The sequence below is a fragment of the Octopus bimaculoides genome, chromosome 1 (genome assembly GCF_046866305.1).
Source record: "Octopus bimaculoides isolate indiv1 chromosome 1, ASM4686630v1, whole genome shotgun sequence".
Taxonomy (NCBI): Eukaryota; Metazoa; Mollusca; class Cephalopoda; order Octopoda; family Octopodidae; genus Octopus; species Octopus bimaculoides.
The window spans coordinates 86735455-86754741 of record NC_142928.1 but is presented as its reverse complement, the minus strand read 5'-3'; the positions used below and the strand labels follow the sequence as shown (position 1 = coordinate 86754741).

At 38.3% G+C, this 19287-nt stretch overlaps 1 protein-coding gene across 8 annotated transcripts in view; it reads right to left on the bottom strand.

Annotated features, from left to right (window-relative positions):
• LOC106884368 (uncharacterized) overlaps positions 1 to 19287 on the bottom strand; it is a 282032-nt gene that overhangs the window by 131439 nt on the left and 131306 nt on the right. For all 8 annotated transcript variants that reach the window (XR_016242143.1, XR_016242144.1, XR_016242145.1 and 5 more), the window contains exons 3-7: positions 14371 to 14502; positions 10770 to 10907; positions 8953 to 9112; positions 5072 to 5195; positions 1030 to 1164 (exon numbers count right to left, since the gene is read on the bottom strand). Coding sequence is in view for 5 of the 8 variants with exons in the window: in XM_089353296.1 (XP_089209422.1) it covers positions 1030 to 1164; positions 5072 to 5195; positions 8953 to 9112; positions 10770 to 10907; positions 14371 to 14502 (689 nt within the window). In the remaining 3 variants the exon portion in view is untranslated. The remainder of the gene's footprint in view (positions 1 to 1029; positions 1165 to 5071; positions 5196 to 8952; positions 9113 to 10769; positions 10908 to 14370; positions 14503 to 19287) is intronic.

Genomic DNA, 19287 nt, shown 5'->3' with positions numbered 1-19287 from the left:
AACATCTCATTGATGTCAAAGATTTGAAAATACTGAACTTTAATTTAATTAAAGTTATAAACGATATTTGTTCACATTAACTGTCTAAAGAACAACAAAAAACTGTTACTTATGGATAAATAATTATAAATTTTCAAGCCAAAATACTACAAGCATGGCTGTGCAGTTAAGAAGATCATTTTGCAACCATGGGATTTCAGATTCAGTCCCACTGCATGGCAGATTGGGAAAGTGTCTTCTATTTGTGTATTTGGTAAGAGTGAATTTGGTAAATCGATATATATATATATATATATATATATATATATATATATATATATATATATATATATATATATACCTGTGCCAGCGGCACATAAAAAGCATTGTTCAAGCATTGGGCCTCACAGAGGTAGTAACAGGTGACTGAGACCTTTGGCGATATACCATGCTTGTGTAGAGCTGTCAAGCTAAGAGAGATTGTAGTCATGTCTGATGCTGGCGTCAAGTCAATGGCACCCATGTCAGTAGCATGTAAAAAAAGCACCCACTACTCTCTTGGACTAGCTGATGCTCGGAAGGGCATCCAGCCATAGAAATCTTGCCAAATCAGAACTGGAACCTGGTGCAGCTCCTCAGCTTACCAATTTTCAGTCAAACTGTCCAAACCATGCCAGCATGGAAAGTGGACATTAAATGATGATAGTAATGATGATGAAATGTACATGGATATGTGTGTGTGTTTGTTCCCACCACCACCACCACCACCACCACCACCACCACCACTTGAGAACTGTTGTTGGCTAATGTACTTCCTTATAACTTAACGCTTTAGCACTTTGGCAAAAAAAGACCAACAGAATAAGTACCAGACTTAAAAAACATAACAGTAGGGTTATTTGGTCAACTAGATTCATCAAAGTTGTGCCTCAGTATGTCTGCAATCTAGTGATTGAAAGAAATAAAAGAAAAGACAAAGTTTTTTTTTTTTGTGATTATAAATGAAATAAACTATTTTCTATTGAATTTTGTGAATAGTTGATTACATACCTGTAGTTTCTGTAATGCGTCCCAACCAGGTGTAAGAAAAAATTTTACACCGGGTAAAGCACCATCTAACATGCAAATGCAAATTAGGAGAGGCAGGACCAAAATATATGGAAGTATTGCTGTCAAATACATCATCTATAATGAAATGATAAAAGAAAAGAATTATTAAGAGTTCACAAAGTTAGCTATCACCTGCAAGAACTTCAGATGTATACACTAGGTATATACCTGAAGTTAATTAAGTATATATATAATTAAGGTAAATATTTATGCAGCTTTTGAATCAATGTTAACCCACCCAAATTTGAATTTGGAACCAAGGATGATGAAATTAAAATCTGCAATGATGTATTACTTCTAACTTGTTGCTTCTCTGTGGTTGCTCAACCTGAAAGTTATAGTAGCCAAGTCTCCCTCAAATCATACCCTCATGTCTTAAAAGTAGAAGAATGCAGTGGATTTTGTAAGACTTTGATAAAGGACTACAAAATTCAATGTCTGCAAATAAACAGGTTGGTCATGGCTGAAATACATTTGATCCTAAGTTGGCTTAGTTAGGGCTGACTTGGAACTAAACAACAACAACAACTTGTTAAAATACTTCCAGCTATCTCCTTTGCCTTATATGAGGGGGTGCTGAAAAGTTCCTGGCTTTAAGGGTATCACGAAACGCCTTGTTGGAGACCCAAACTTCCGAGTTCTTTTACAGGGTACAGAAAAACTGAAGGACCACTGCAATAAGAGTGTGAATCTGAGAGGGGAATATGTTGAATAAAATGATAATTAACTGATCCTCCTGTATTTTCTTTTACCCAAAGCACTCTGCTGGGTGGTTGGCGTTAGGAAGGGTATCCAGCCATAAAAACCCTGCCGAAATAGACACAGAAGTCTGGTTTAGGCTCCTGCCTGGCCAGCTCCTGTCAAACTGTCCAACCCATGCCAGAATGGAAGGTGAACATTTAAACGATGATGAGGATGATGATGATGAGGATGATGATGAAAGCCAGAAACTTTTCAGCCCCATCTTGTATATACAATAATGATTTCTTGCATCAGCACAAAGCCTGTAATTTTAGGAGAGGTGTATAATTAATTACATTGGTCCCAGTACTCGAGGGATATTTTATGGACACCACATGATTTGAACTGAACTTAGATTGTAAAAGGAAGTAACTAACTACCACAAGATCTTTATTTTTCTACACTGTTCTTTCTCTGTTTTGTAAGTTACTTGGCTCACTAGTGCCAGTTGCACATAAAAAGCACGCAGCACACAAGTAATGTGTATCTAGAGTATCTAGCTGTAGAAGCCATGACAAAGCTAGAACTTGACACAGATCTGTGGTTTGCTGGATCATGTCAAAGTATCCAACCCATGGAAAATAGAAGTCAAATTTACAGAAAGGTACTATTCATCATATTAATGTCAGTATTTGATTGGTACTTATTTCACTGATACTTGAATAGACGAAAGTCAAAATCGCTCTTGGCAGAATTTAAAGTCAAAACATATTAAGTTAGAACAAAATACCATAATATATTTAGTCTGTCGCAACAGTAATAAATATACTTTTTTATTATTTGAGTTGCAGTTTGCCTTGTTGACAAGGTTTAGACTTATCTACCGAAGGCTTGAGATCCATTTAACTGCCAAAAATCCACTCCACCCAATTGCAATTTAGAAAAAGAACTGCTTAACTTGGCATACCATGTAACAGATTATATATATATATATATATATATATATATATATATATATACATTGGTTTCAAATTTTGGTACAATGCTAGAAAGTTTGGGGGAGGAGGGTGCCGATTACATCAACCCCAGTGCTCAACTTTTAGTTATTTTATCAATCCTTAAAGGATGAAAGGCAAAGTTGATCTCAGCGGAATTTGAACTCAGAATGTAAAGACAGACAAAATGCCACTTAGAATTTTGCCTGGTGTGCTAATGATTCTGTTAACTTACCGCCTTAAATTATATATACATATATATAAATATATAGTTTTAGGGAAAAGAACCAAGGTTCATGAACTCATCGATGAAAATCCACTGTCACATATAGAAAAATTAATAATATATATATACATAATAGAATTAATAATATATACAAATAATTACAGAGGCATCAAGCTGTTAGATCAGGTTATGAAAGTTACAGAGAGGGTCATAGCCCAACTAATTAGGGAGCGAATCAATTTAGATGAGATGCAGTTTGGGTTCGTGCCAGGTAAAAGCACTACTGATGCCTTATTTCTAGTGAGACAGTTGCAAGAGAAATACCTAGCTAAGGATAAACCTCTGTACCTGGCTTTCGTTGACATGGAGAAAGCCTTTGACAGGGTCCCCCGATCCCTTATCTGGTGGTCAATGAGGAAACTTGGGATAGAAGAATGGCTAGTGAGAGCTGTGCGAGCCATGTACAGAGATGCTGCCAGTAAGGTGAGGGTTGGAAATGAGTACAGCAATGAATTCCGGGTAGAGGTAGGGGTCCACCAAGGTTCCGTCCTCAGCCCCCTATTATTTACCATAGTCCTCCAGGCAATCACAGAGGAGTTCAAGACAGGTTGCCCCTGGGAGCTCCTCTATGCTGATGACCTTGCCCTAATTGCGGAGTCACTATCAGAACTAGAGGAGAAGTTTCAGGTGTGGAAGCAAGGTCTAGAATTGAAGGGCCTTAGAGTCAACCTAGCTAAAACCAAAATCCTAATAAGTAGGAAGGTAGATAAAACACAAACCCCTTCAGGTAGATGGCCCTGCTCAGTATGTAGAAAAGGAGTAGGTAGTAACTCTATAAGATGTACCCGGTGCAAGCTATGGACACATAAGAGGTGCAGCAACATCAAAGGCAGGTTAACTAGCAAGTTAGTTTTTGTTTGTGGCAGATGTTCAGGTGCAATAAAGACTGCAAACAAACAGGAAACAACTTCTATCTCATTCCAGGGTGAAAAACTAGAGGTAGTCGATAGCTTCCGCTATCTGGGCGACCAAGTTAGTAGTGGGGGTGGGTGCGCTGAAAGTGTAGCTGCTAGAATAAGAATAGCCTGGGCAAAGTTTAGAGAGCTCTTACCCCTGCTGGCGACAAAGGGACTCTCACTCAGAGTAAAAGGCAGACTGTATGACGCATGCGTACGAACAACCATGCTACATGGCAGTGAAACATGGGCTGTAACTGCTGAGGACATACGTAAGCTCGCAAGGAATGAAGCCAGTATGCTCCGTTGGATGTGTAATGTCAATGTGAATACCCGTCAGAGTGTAAGTATCTTGAGAGAAAAGCTGAACATTAGAAGCATCAGTTGTGGCGTGCAAGAGAGACGATTGCGCTGGTATGGACATGTGGTGAGAATGGAGGAGGATAGCTGCGTGAAAAAGTGCCACACCCTAACAGTTGAGGGAACCCGTGGAAGAGGTAGGCCCAGGAAGACCTGGGCTGAGGTGGTGAGGCAAGACCTTCGTACATTGGGCCTCACCGAGGCGATGACTACGGACCGAGACCTTTGGAAATGGGCTGTGCGTGAGAAGACCCGGCAAGCCAAGTAAGATCGTTGCCAGTGCCCCTGGACTGGTTCTTGTGCGGGTGGCACATGAAATGCACCATTTTGAGCGTGGCCGTTGCCAGTACCGCCTGACTGGCTCCTGTAGGATTTTCGAGCGAGATCGTTGCCAGTGCCCCTGGACTGGCTTGTGCGGGTGGCACATAAAAGACACCATTTCGAGCGTGGCCGTTTTCGTGCGGGTGACACGTAAAAGCACCCACTACACTCTCTGAGTGGTTGGCGTTAGGAAGGGCATCCAGCTGTAGAAACTCTGCCAAATCAGACTGGAGCCTGGTGTTGCCATCCGGTTTCACCAGTCCTCAGTCAAATCGTCCAACCCATGCTAGCATGGAAAGCGGACGTTAAACGATGATGATGATGATGATACATATATATAATAATATATACATATATATATATATTAAATTTCAATCGCTATCTCATTTACAATATTACAAATGGAGAAAATTTTAGTTTTCAACATTTTCCAATGTGCTTACCTTAGCCATTGACTGTATTCCTTTAATAAGTATTAAAAATACTAGTAACCAAGTAGCAAGGAGACAGAGAACAAGTTGCCAGTTTCCAGAGATAGATTTTTCTGACTGGAGTAGCAGTGTCTGCCTAACAACAAAAGAAATATTAATTCCAAATAAGCAAGATCAATTTTTAATTAAGAAATTAATAAATAAACAACTGATTATTTTATTTTGATTAATAAATAAACTTTGTTTTGTTCATAGTGGGTTGGCCAAAAAGTCTGTTCAGTTTTTTAAGTGAAAATAAGACTCAAGTTTTAAATTTAAAGCAATTTATTCAATCAATGATATAGTTACCATTTCATCCCAATATCTCCTGCCATCTTTGAGGTAGATTTATTACTGTCTTTACTGGGGAAAAACTCTTTCAGATGAATTTTTACATCCTCTTCAGAGTTGAAAGTCTATCCATTCGGTGGATTTTGAAGAGAGTGAAAGAGGTGGAAATCTGAAGGTGAATATGTAGGGTGTGACAAAACTTCCCAGGCAAGCCTCAGTAACTTCTGTCATGTGTACAAAAAAGTGTGTGATCTGGCATTGTTGTGATGAAGGACAATGACTTTATGATTAGCAAGTGCTGAACACTTCTGGTGGATCACTACATTTAATTTGTCCAGCTGGTTACAGTACACATTCAAATAGATGGTCCTGTCTGTGGGAAGAAGCTCGTAAAAGACAACACCCTTCCAGTCCCACCAAATAGGAGGCATAACTTTCTTTGGATGAAGTCCTGCTTTAGAGGTTGTTTGTAGTGGTTTGTCACACTTTTCTCATGATTGCTCATGTTTTGCATTGTTTTCATCCCTCATCATCATTCACTTTAAAAAATGGTAATTTTGTTTGTGTTTCTGCGATGAATCACAGATGAAAATCTGTTGGGTGAGGTTAGCCTCATCCAATAGATGTGGGACCCAAGAATCAAGCTTGCTGATGTAGCCAAGTTGAAGGAGATGGTTTTCAACACTTGATTTTGATATTTGGGGAATATCTGCAATCATCTCAGTTGTATAAAGGTGGTTGGTGTTGCTGTTAATCTCAGTTGGCCAACCAGAGCAAGGTGCGCTCTTGAATCAAAAAATTTCTCAATCAAAATCTTGAAAACCACTTCTGGCACACATGTTCTGTAGTGGCATTCTCTCTGTACACAGCACATATCTTCTTGCAGATTTCCACGCTTTTTTTATTTTAAATAGAAAAGCTTGAGTTGTCAGTAATGTTTGTTTTGGTTTTCCACTTTCAAGGTGATCCTCAGCACACAATATGCAACCTGTCTCATTGCAAGTTCACATTGAACTACGTTGAAGTATCAAGTATCTAATGAGTGCACATGTGCAAGGGACAGATTGACAGACTTATTAGAGTGCTTGACATGTAGTGTTGACAAAAACTGGACAGACTTTTTGGCCAACCCAATATTCTTTTTAATCTTCTCATCTTAAAATAAAAACTTAAAGTTTAAGCCTCTTGACATATCTCAATCACATCCTCAGTTACTTTGATTATATTTTATAACTTTTATTCAAAATATATTGTAAAACTGCAATATATATAAGTTTTCTGACATGTAGTATTCCTGAATTGACAGTTAATATAAAGGAGATAATCATTTCTTTATAATGTTTGGTGGGATTAGGTACTTGAATTTGAAATTAAGGAAAAGAATTAAAGAGATACTTTAAATTACTATTTTTTTCATCTTATATGACTGAGAAATCCATCTGCCATCTCCCGAATGATCTGACTACTCTCATATTTTCACCATGTCTGCCTCTTACAACTTTGTTATCAGAGTCTCACTCACAATGTGATAAGTGTATTTAGAGGCTTCAATAGGCAATAACAAAGTAATTCAAGACAGGCTGCCCCTGGAAGCTCCTCTATGCTGATGACCTTGCTCTAATAGCTGAATCACTGCCAGAACTAGAGACTAAGTTTAGGGTGCGGAAGCAAGGTCTAGAATTGAAAGGCCTTAGAGTTAACCTAGCAAAAACCAAAGTCTTAGTAAGTAGGAAGGCTGTCAAATCACTAACCCCTTCAGGTAGATGGCCCTACTCGATCTGTAGAAAGGGCGTAGGTAGAAACTCCATACCATGTACCCGGTGTAAGCTATGGACACATAAAAGGTGCAGCAATATCAAAGGAAGGTTAACCAGGAAGATAGTTTTTGTATGTGGCAGATGCACAGGGGCAATAAACACTGAAAATGTACAGAAAACAGATTTCATCACATGCCAGGGGGAGAAACTAGAAGTAGTTAATATCTTCCGCTACCTAGGTGACCAAGTCTGTAATAGGGGTGATTACTCTGAGAATGCTGAGGACATGCGTAGGCTTGCAAGAAATGAAGCTAGTATGATCTGCTGGATGTGTAATGTCTGTGTGCATATATGACTGAGTGTAAGCGCCCTGAGAGAAAAGTTGGGCATAAGAAGCATCAAATGTGGTGTGCAAGAGAGACAACTGCACTGTGTGGTCATGTTTTATGTTTGGATGAGGACAGCTGTGTGAGGAAGTGTCACTCCCTAACTGTGGAAGGAACCGGTGGAATAGGTAGACCTGGGATGAGGTGGTGGAGCATGACCTTCGAACATTGGGCCTCACAGAGGCAATGACAGGAGACCAAGACCTTTGGAGATATACTGTGATTGAAAAGACCCGGCAACTAAAGGGAGATCGCAGCCATGCATGTCTAGCCCAGTTAAGAGTACCCCTGATGAATGGGGCAATATGATATGCTTGAGAAGACCTGTTGAGTCAACTAAAACCAATATCGTAGCTGTAGCCAGTGCCCACTGACTGGCTCCCAAGCTGGTGGCACATAAAAAGCACCATCCGAATGTGACCAATGCCAATACCCCCTGACTGGCTCCTGTGCCAGTGGCATGTAAAAAGCACCATCCGAATGTAGCTGATGCCAGTACCCTGACTGGCTCCCTTGTTGGTGGTATGTAAAAAGCACTATCCAAACATGAACAATGCCAGGCCTGCCTGACTGGCTCCTGTGCCAGTGACATGTAAAAAGCACCCACTACACTCTTGGAGTGGTTGGTGTTAAGAAGGGCATCCAACTGTAGAAACATTGCCAGATCATATTGGAGCCTGGTGCAGCCACTGGCTTTCCAGACCTTAGTCAAACCGTCCAACCATGCCAGCATGGAAAACGGACGTTAATGATGATGATGATGATGATGATGACGATGATGAATGACCAAATTGTCACCTGGCTGTCCAGTCCTATTTATGCTGAGTCAGCTGATTCAGAGTCAGAAACCTCTACTATGAGAGAGCCTCTATGAGATCACACATTCCTTTAGAAATAGCAACAATATCTCCCTTGAAATAAACTCTACAATTTGAAAAAAAACGGAAGGGGACACATTAGATAATGCTTAAGAAGACATGACGGTCATGGGTAGAATGCTTTTGATTATAGGTTTATTTATTCATGGCAGATCTGTAACTTAATACTAACTTCCCACAAAAGTGACAACCCTGACGCTTTATATAAAAATATAACTCATGAACTTTATCTTTTACTTCCATTTGTGTGTGTGACCACTATCTTGTTACTATTAACCTATGCAATGTAACTAAAGCTTGTCTTATCTGTTGACATCCAGGTAAATAATAAACCCCAAATGATTCTTCTTTGGTCAAGATATATCAAGCTTTGATAATAATTATTTTCAAAAGGCTATGGAGAGTATTTGAGAGTATTTCTAAAATTGTCTACAATCATTTGATTCAAATTATTTCATAGTGAAATCAGAATGATTCTTCTAGATTGGAATAAATAGAGCTCAGTTAAAAATTAAAAAAATGAAGACAATCAAATGACTTACTGAAAATAGATGCCACTAGGTAAGTTATAGAGGGCAGTTGCAAGGCTTGTGTTTGTTGTATTTATATGAAGAAACAAACCAACATGCTGTTGATTCCGTTCTTGGTGATGTTGATATGAATGTGACGTAAGAAATGAGGATTCACAAAGGGGATTGTTGCCTGTGAGAAAAGAGTAATTTTTAAAAGGTTACACTGAGCAAAAATATCAGATATTTATGGAGCAAAGAGAAATTTTGGGAAATTGCAATGTATAGTAAAACACATCAGAAAAGATTTACAACTTGTAGTTAGTGTGAGGAAGGGTTAGAGTTAAGAAGGGCATCAACTGTAGAAATTTTGCCAAAATAGACATGGAGCCTGAACAGTCCTTCTGCTGGTCAGCTCCTGTCAAAATGTACAACCCATGCCAGCTTGGAAAATGGACGTTAAATGATGATGATGATGACAATGATTATTTAATTAAAAAGATGGTGATAGATCAGCATTCTTAAAACGAAGACATAAATTATTAATAAGTAGTTCTTTTTAATCATTTTCATCATTATTTATTTAATGTCCACTTTCCCATGCTTGCATAGGTCTGGCAGAGTTTTTAAGGTAGATTTTTTATGGTCAGATGCCTTTCCTGTCATCAACCCTTACCTGTTTCCAAGCAAGTTAATATTTCCCCTTGGCCTGACATGTTTATGCAGAATATTGATTGGAAATGAATGACATTCATTTACAACAATCATACAATATTGAGACAAGAAGGCACAAAAATTCACATACTCACACACACATACAAACATATATATATACATATACAATGGGCTTCTTTCAGTTTCTGCTCACCAGATCTACTTATAAGGCTCTGGCTGGCTTGGGGGTATAGTAGAAAACACTTGCCCAGTGTGCCACATGTTGAGACTGAATTCAGACCCAAGTGATTGGGAAGCAAACTTCCAAACCACACAGCCTTGCCCGAAAATATAATTGTAATTATTTTCATGCAGCAAGCATGCAACAACTTTCAAATGAGAGCTGTGATTCAATATTCAGGAAATAATAAATTTTTTAATTATGTTTTCTGTAAAGAAAAAACAAAACAAAGTGAAAAAGAACATGCTATATTGAAATAATTTTAAAGGAAATATAATTCCATTGAGAAATAGGGTCATTAGCATTTCAGTTAGAAATAACCTTTTTATACTTCAACACTTTAAATGGTGTTTACAAGAGTTATTGGTATAACTTTATTGAAAATATAAAACAGATGAAACAGAATCCATGAAAACTAGTGGTAAGTCTGCATTGGCAATACTTGTATTATCTAGAAAAAGTGACAAAAGGAGTACAGTGAAATTCCTGTGGGGAGTGGTATGTCCAACCTTTCAGACAGACTTCTTTCTCAGAGTAAAGACAACAGGAGAAAAATAAATGAAATACAGTAGACTTTTATATCCCCTGTGATTGAGAAACTGGCTGCAACTGAAGGGGAATGCAAGATAATGTGAACTTCAAACATAAACAAGAAGTAGGAGGGAAACTGAATGAGATAGGAAGAAGGAAAGAAAGACATAAAAAAGAAAAGAAAAGAAGAGGCAAGGGTGAGGTGGCGGCAAAATTGAATGAGAAGTGAGCATTTGACATTTAGATTTACAGAACAGTCAAATTCAAGAATAGAAATTTACATTAACTGCTCTGAAATTTTTCATTTAAAAAAATATAAAGTTCAGTCTATCCTTTCATATGAAATAGAAAGGGCAATTTATCCTTTCATTGACTGATGTCAAAACTGAGTTTGCACAAAACAGAAAAAAAAAAGTGTACTCACTGTTTGTATATGTTTTACTACATATCCATGGCAAAGGTTGTATAATGGACATCCCAGCATAGTAAAGGCTCCAAGACATTATAACACTATAATACATGGCAATAAGGATTGTAACCACTAACATTGCCCAGCTAAGACCTATAAATTAAGAAAAAGGAAATTTGTTTAAATTAGTTTCAAATGATACAAAAAAAGAAAAACCCTTTAGATTACGTTTTTGCAATACATATTTATTCAATGTTTACATTTCAAATAAACAAATACAAACATTAAAACACATCATTGACTTTGTTATTTTAATCTTCACTTTTCCATACTTGCATGGGTCAGACAGAATTTCTCAAGGCATATTTTTTTATGGTTGGATGGTTTTCTTGTCACCAACCCTCACCTTTTTCCATGCAAAGTAATATTTCCTTGTGGCTGGAGAAGTTTTCATGGAAAATTGGATAAGAATTACACTGCTTGTGTGGCACAGTGACACATTATTACTATCATGTGATGTCAAGACAAAGAGATGCAAACACACACACACACAAACACACACACACACACACACACACACACACATACACACACACACACACACACACACACACACACACACACACAAATACAAATAATATATGAGTATATGCATATATATGTACATGTATGTACATACCTTCATCTACATGTATATATAGATGCATATCTGGGTACATGACGTTGCAAAAAAGCATGGACAAAATGATAAACAAGGTACAGAAAACACACAGGCCACATATATATATATATATATATAGTTATATGCACCCATCCAGCCAACCCAACCATACATGTATACATACATACATACAGTGGGTTTCTTTCAGTTTTCATCTGCCAAATCCACTCACAAAACATCAATTGGCTTGAGGCTATTGCAAAGGGTGGCAAATTGGCAAAAGTGTAAAACATCAGGCGATTGATAACTGAAAACTCCCTCATGAATCAAATGCAAAGTATCTTTGAATTGAAACAAAAAAATTTGTAAACTAAAACAAAGCTACATTACTTTAATCTGATAAAAAAAAGTTGCTTATTGAACAAATGGTACAAAACAAGTCATTAGATGAAATATAAAAATATTGGATGAGATGATGCAGGACCATTACATAAAGAAATAAATGTATGTTATAGACCTGTCCAACCCATACTAGCTTGAAAAAAGCTGCATCAAAAACAATGCTCATAATGCTAATGGTAAAACTTTGTCTCATTTCTCAAATAGATTTCCAAAAATTACAATAAGACATTTCTATATGTTCCCATTAGGTTCCAAGAATTTGTAAGTTGAGATTAGTAATACACAGAAAATATATAAATAAAATATTATTTACTTTCATGATAATGATTTTTGGTTTGTTTTTTATATCCATACTTTGAAAACTATGATTTCACAATATCAGTTATAATTCTTCCTAATTCGAACCCCTCATTAATAAGGATACATGTAAGCAGCTGTTATCAGACTTTTCTTATAAACCCATATATTTTAAAATTAGCATTTATCTGTATTTTAGTGGTGAGTGGGTGTCTTATATTTTTTAGTTTATGATATCCTTAAATAGTTATCACAATATTTAAAAACGTCGTATTAATTTTGATAGCAATAAAAACTGAATAATATCAACTTTGAGCAATTTGAAATACTGATTTTGTAACTAACGTTTTGATTGAATATTAGTTGTACTTGAGATCTTAAAAAACTGAGATCTTAAAACCAAGGTGCCACATAAGAATCATTGGTGTGGTTGCTGGTGCCACATAAAAAAGCACTGGTGTCACATAAAAAGCACTGGTGATGCTGCCTCATAAAAAGCACCCAGTACATTCTGTAAAGTAGTTGATGTTAGGAAGGGCATCCAGCCATAGAAACCAAGCTAGAACAGACTATGGAACTTGGTGCAGCCCCTGGCCTTACCAATTCCTATCAAGCTGTCCAACCCATGCCAGCATGGAAAACGAATGTTAAATGATAATGGTAATGATGATGATGTTCTCAAACAATTAGCTTATTTGATTTGCTATTCTGTTACCTTAATCAGTCCTTTAAGAACTTACAAAATGCTTTACTGCAAGAAGGTAAGAGTTTTTTAGGCATGGCTGTATGGTTTAGAAGCTCACTTTGCAGCTATGTGGTTATGGATTCAGTCTCAGTGTGTGGTACCTTGGGCAAGTGTATGCCTTTGTGAGTATGTTTGTCCCCCACCCTGTCAGTGTTGGTTTGTTTAAGACCCCATAACTTGGTGGCTCAGCAAAAGACACCAACAGAATAAGTACCAGATTTAAAAATATAAGTACTGGGGTCAATTTGTTTAACTAAAGTCTTCAAGGCAGTGCCTCAGAAACAAATAAGGATAAAAAGTTTAGTGAAACGGTGGGAAGTGCCTATGACCATTTACAGGGTCTCAAAAATGGGTGAGGAGGAGAAAAGACAGTATCCTCAAACCAGAGATCTGGCCCAAATGCTTACAACAGAATCAACACCATGAAGGGCACTCAAAGCACCAAGAAACAGATAAAGCCAACCACCCATACATAAGGCTATGGTAAGATTTCAACTCAAAACACAAAGAGCTGGAACAAATGCTGCAAGAAGCATCTGTTTGGTGTTCTTACGGTTCAGGATTGATACTCTTTTATTGACCACAAAAGGATTGAAGGCAAAGCCGATCTCATTGTGATTTGAACTCAGGGTGAAGAGAGTTGATTCAAATAGCATCAAGCATTCTATCCAATGTTTTAATGGCTATACCAAGTCCCCTTCATAGCTGGTAAACTTGGTGTGGTTAGTGAAACCTATTTTAATCAATACTACACGATAAATTTCCAAAATAAAGAACCAATTAAAGTATTGAGCAGTTGGTATTATAAGTGAATCTCAAATCATGGAAAAGACCCATCAGAATTAATGTAATATGTTAAATAATAAAATGTCATTTAATATTACAAGATGACAAGCTGGCAGAATTGTTAACATGCTGAGCAAAATGCTTAGTGGCATGTCTCTATATTCTGGGTTTAAATGCCACTGGGGTTGATTTTGCCTTTCATCCTTCTGGAGTCAATAAAATAAGTACTAGTTGAGCACTGGGGTCGATGTAATTGACATGTTCTTTCCTCTGAACTTGCTGGTTTTGTGCCAAAATTTGAAATCAATATTCATATGAATTGTAAAGTGGCATGCTTGTAGATTCATTAGCATGCCAGGCAAAATGCTCAGTGGCATTTCATTCCTCCTTATGTTCTGAGTTCAAATTCTGCCAAGGTTGATGTTACTTTTCATCCTTTCAGGGCCAATAAAATAGTATCAGTTGAACACTGGAGTTGATGTTATCAACTTACCTCTTCCTCCAATATTACATTTGAATTGTCAAGATCAACAACAGTAATTAAATCATAACTTAATATCATATATAAATATTCAGAATCAATATGACCAACTAAACCAGTGAATAATAACAGTATATATTTCTCTCTGAAACAAAAATTTGTGACAAAAACTGTAGAATAAATATTTTCATTTTAGCTAAAGGTATATAAAACATATGAAATGAGAAAAAGTTAATGAAGTAACCTTTAGCAATCGGCATGATCTTCCAAACAATAACCGGACCTCCTTTAGCATATTGGCCTATACAAGTTTCTAGATATGCAAGGGGCAGTCCACATATCATCATCAGAACTAGGTAGGCAACACAGAATGCTCCTGAAATAACAAGAAAAATAATATGACATTCATCTAATTTCCAAACATAAAAAATATGGAGAGTACAAGGAAAAATGCTTTTAAATATATAATTTTTATACAAAAATGGTCAAGCTTGGTTACTTAAAAGTTGATTGCATACCACAATCATTTTAATGCCTACTTTTTCATGCTTGCATGGATCAGATGTAGTTTATTGAAGCATATTTTCTATGGTCTGATGCCCTTCTTGTTGTCAACTTCTTCTGTTTAGTCAGACATATTTTCGCAGGATATTAGAATTGAATGACACTGCTTGTATGACAGTGACACTCATTGACAACTATTAAGCTATTAAGACATATATATACATATATACACATATATACATACATACATATGTCGGCAATGACACCCCGGTGTCACGCCACTTCCGTTCTGCCGGCCACTCCTTGCGGCAACACCTGTCTGTGTTTGGATTGTCCATGCACAGGGGCCATCCAGACTCCCGTTTGCGCCGTCAACAGGGATTAATCTTCTATCTTCGCTCCTTTGCGCCACATGGGCTCAACTCCCCTCCACTCTTCATCTAACCCCCTCCTCCTGTCTCTCTCCCCCACCCTCCCTCCTACCACCCATCTCTCCCCTCCCCCACCTCCTGCTCCGACTCCTACTTCTTTGTATGTCTCTTCACCTCTCTTCATACTTCTCTCCACTCCCACTTCTCTTCACCCCTACTCTTTCTCTCCTCTCTCTTACTCTCTCTCACTCTCTTCTCTCGTACTCCCCCCTCTCTCACTCATACTCTCTACACTCTTACTCTCCTACTCTCTACACTCTTACTCTCCTACTCTCTACACTCTTACTCTCTTACTCTCTCACCCTTACTCTCTCACTCTCTTCCCCTCTCTCTCACTCTCTTTCTCTTCCTCTCTTTCTCCCCCATACCCCTCTTCCCTCTCTCTCCCTCTCTTTCTCTTCCTCTCTTTCTCCCCCCCCCATACCCACCTTCCCCTCTTTCTCCCCCCCATACCCACCTTCCCCCTCTCTCGATCCACCCTCTCTCCTCTCTTCCTCTCCCCTCCCATACCCATCTTCCCCCTCTCTTACATCCATCTTCCCCTTCTCCCTCCTCGTCAACACCCCCTCATAAGCTCATCCCACCACACCCCAACACACTCCTACTCTACCTTCCCACTCCACCCCATCCAATTCCTTACACCCACCACCCACCACCCACCCCTACCCACATACCCCACCCTACCCACAGACCCCTACCTCTACCCCACCCTCAGCCTAACCCACACTCCACCCATGCCTTCCCCACCTCCCAACACCCTCACATCACACCACGCCAATACCCTCGCATCACACCACGCACACCACACCAATACCCTCGCATCACACCACGCACACACTACAACTGACCAACTACTTTCTCCCTTTCTCCCTTCCCCATTTTCACACTACATACGTCAAGATCACCAGCATTCTACCTCCCACACACAGCCCCTTGTTCCCGATCACCGTTTGTTATCTCCCCCTTTCTTAGCTCTCCTGAAATAAGAATTTCTAACTTCCGGTCAGCCATTGTTATGATCGGCCATTATTATGATTGACCGTTGACTGAACACTATTCAATTTTTTTTCTCTGTGTTTTTCTCCTTGTCTCCGTATTCTTTCTGTTGAAGAGTGTAGCTCGAAACGTCAAAGACTTTCCGTATTCCCGAGCGTCATACTAATATATACTTTTGTTATTTACACCACCTGTCCTCGTCTGTTGTTATTATTTGTATATTCTCCCATATATATATACATGTATATACACACACACACACACACACACACACACACACACATATATATATGACTTCATTTGATCTAGTTTCAGCTCATGAGCTGTGGCCATGCTGGGGCACTACCATTTGGTGTTGCTACATACGTTTACTTCACTAATTCTTTTTAGAAATTGACACTGGGTGCATGAGGGTGTTTGATGCCACTACCTTCATGTGCACTTCCTGCTGTGAAGTTGGTTCATCTGGGACATTTGACAGTAAGAGATCCAGTTTTGTTATGAAAATACCTATATTCACCCCATGCAGGTCTCTCAGGTCCTTTGGGAGGATACCAAAGAGCTATGGTCCCCTGATACCCAGGCTGTTGCGGTAACTTGTCCTATATCTTGATGGCAAATTTGGAGTCCTTCGCATTATGCAGTGGCGCCGTGTTCTCGTATTAGTGTAACTCTCAATGCCAAAGTTTGGGACAAGTCCCTTCAAGATCTTCCAGATGTATATTACGGCATATCTTTCTCGCCTATGCTCTAAGGAATAGAGTCTTATTCTCTTGAGTCTTTTCCAGTAGCTTATATACTGCATAGAGGCTATCTTGTTTGTGTCACTTCGTTGGATTGCCTCAAATTCTGCAATTAATTTGACACTAGTTGGTGACCATAGCTGCAAGCAATAGCCAAAGTGGCTTAGGACAAGTGTCCTCCAGAGGACCATCATGGTTTCCTTATCTCTTGTTGACAGTTGCCCTGAACGAAGTTGGTCTTCAAATGACAAGTGACCATTCCTGAAGCATGAAAACCACTCGTAAACATGTGTTTTGCTCATGGCAGCGTCCTTGTAAACTGTTTGAAGTACAACAACCGTTTCAACCACTGTTTTTCCCAACAGGAAACAAAATTTCACAGAAGTATGCTGTTCCTTCATTTCAGCCATCGCAAAAATACGACCTAACATGATGATGGTGGTCGGTAGACTGATACCTGAGGGTTGCATTAAGCGACTTCTAGCAGCAGAAGCCTGAACTACAATGGGCTTGTCTCATAGAGAACGTTTCCAGTTACTATTGGGTACCCCCTCATAGTAGAAGACACTTGTCCAAGGGGCCATGCAATGAGATTATGTAATTATACTTCATATAATCAAATTTTCGAAGTGTAAGGCAAACAGAAATAGAGGAAAATACTTTTGAGTTGGTCCATAGAAAAATAAATAATAGCTTTCCTATCATCATATGATTAACGACTAAGATGGTTATTTTTGTGTTAATGCTGAAAGACTACTTTATATCAGATTTTTTATTTAACCAATATTTATTCAAAAACAATATATCTCTTGATTAAAATCAATTAATACTTCAATATTTATTTATATATTTAATTATTTAATTTTTGTTATTTATTTGAACTTGTTTGAGTTGTCTTCATTTTATCATCTTTAAAACATTCATTAGCATCCGCAGCCACCTACCATGTTATTTTAATTCATGTTTAACACAATGAGTTTTAGTTAATAACTGTTATCAACCTTTTTAATTAATTATATAAGGTAGGCTTTGATAAAGTTTGGCAGAAATCTCTGGCAATAAAATATAAATATCTTAAGCTTATTTCCTGAGACTTTAATCTTTGAAATTTATCTCATAAACTCAGATGTTCTCCATCATTCTGTTTTTACCCCAGATACTTTTCAACTCAATATTTAACATATAGCCAGGTTTAAGTATTTTCTAATAGTACTATTTATTCTTTTATTCTTTTACTTGCTTCAGTCATTTGACTGCAGCTATGCTGGAGCACCACCTCAAAGGGTTTTTTAGTCAGAGAAATTGACTCCAGGACTTATTCTTTGTAAGCATTGTACTTATTCTATCATCCCTTTTGCCGAACTGCTAAGATACAGGGACATGAACACACCAATATCAGTTGTCATGCAATGGTGGGGGGACAAACACAGACACAAAGATACACACACATAAACATATACATATATGTATATATAAATATATATATACACACAATGGGCTTCTTTCAGTTTCGGTCTACCAAATCCACTCACAAAGCTTTGGTCGGCCCAAGGCTATAGTAGAAGACATTTGCCCAAGGTGCCACACAGTGAGATTGAACCCAGAACCATGTGGTTGGGAAGCGAGCTTCTTACCACACTGCCACACATGTGCCTAATTCTCTAATATTTCCTGCATTTTCTGTTCCCACTGTGTTTTTAAAACATAACCTTCTATACATGGATTCTATGTTTCAAGTTCATATTCTTTCTTTTATCTTTTCCTTGCTTCAGTTATTTGACTACAGCCATGCTGGAGCTCTGCCTGGAAGGGTTTTAGTCAAACAAATAAACCTCAGGACTTATTTCTTAAGCTTAGTACACGTACTCTATTGTTCTCTTTTGCCAAATCATTAAATTACAGGGGCATAAACAGACCAACACCGGTTGTCAAGTGGTGATGGGGGACAAACACAGACACAAAGACATGCACACACACACACACACACACACACACACACACACATACATATGACAGGCTTTTTTCAGTTTCTGTCTACCAGATCTACTCACAAGGCTTTGGTCAGCCCAAGGCTATAGCAGAAAACACTTGCCCAGGGTGACACGCAGTGGGACTGAACCCGGAACCATGTGATTGGGAAGCAAGCTTCTTACCACACAGCTATGCCTGCACCTGTGGCATATCCCAGAAGACATCATACAAACACTAATCATAGACATCATACAAATACCAATAAGTCAAAACAAATTAGAAATCGTCGTTGTCATCATTGTCGCCATTGTCATCATCGTCATCGTCATGTTCACTTTTCCATGCTTGCATGGATCAGATGGAATTTGTTGAAGCAAATTTTCTGTGGCTGAATGCCCTTCCTGTGGCCAGCTTTCTCCTGCTTCCGATGAAGGTAATATTTTCCCATAGCTGGACATGTTTTTGTGGAAATCTGGAAACAAGCAACCTCTCTTGTATGACAATGATGCTCCCATG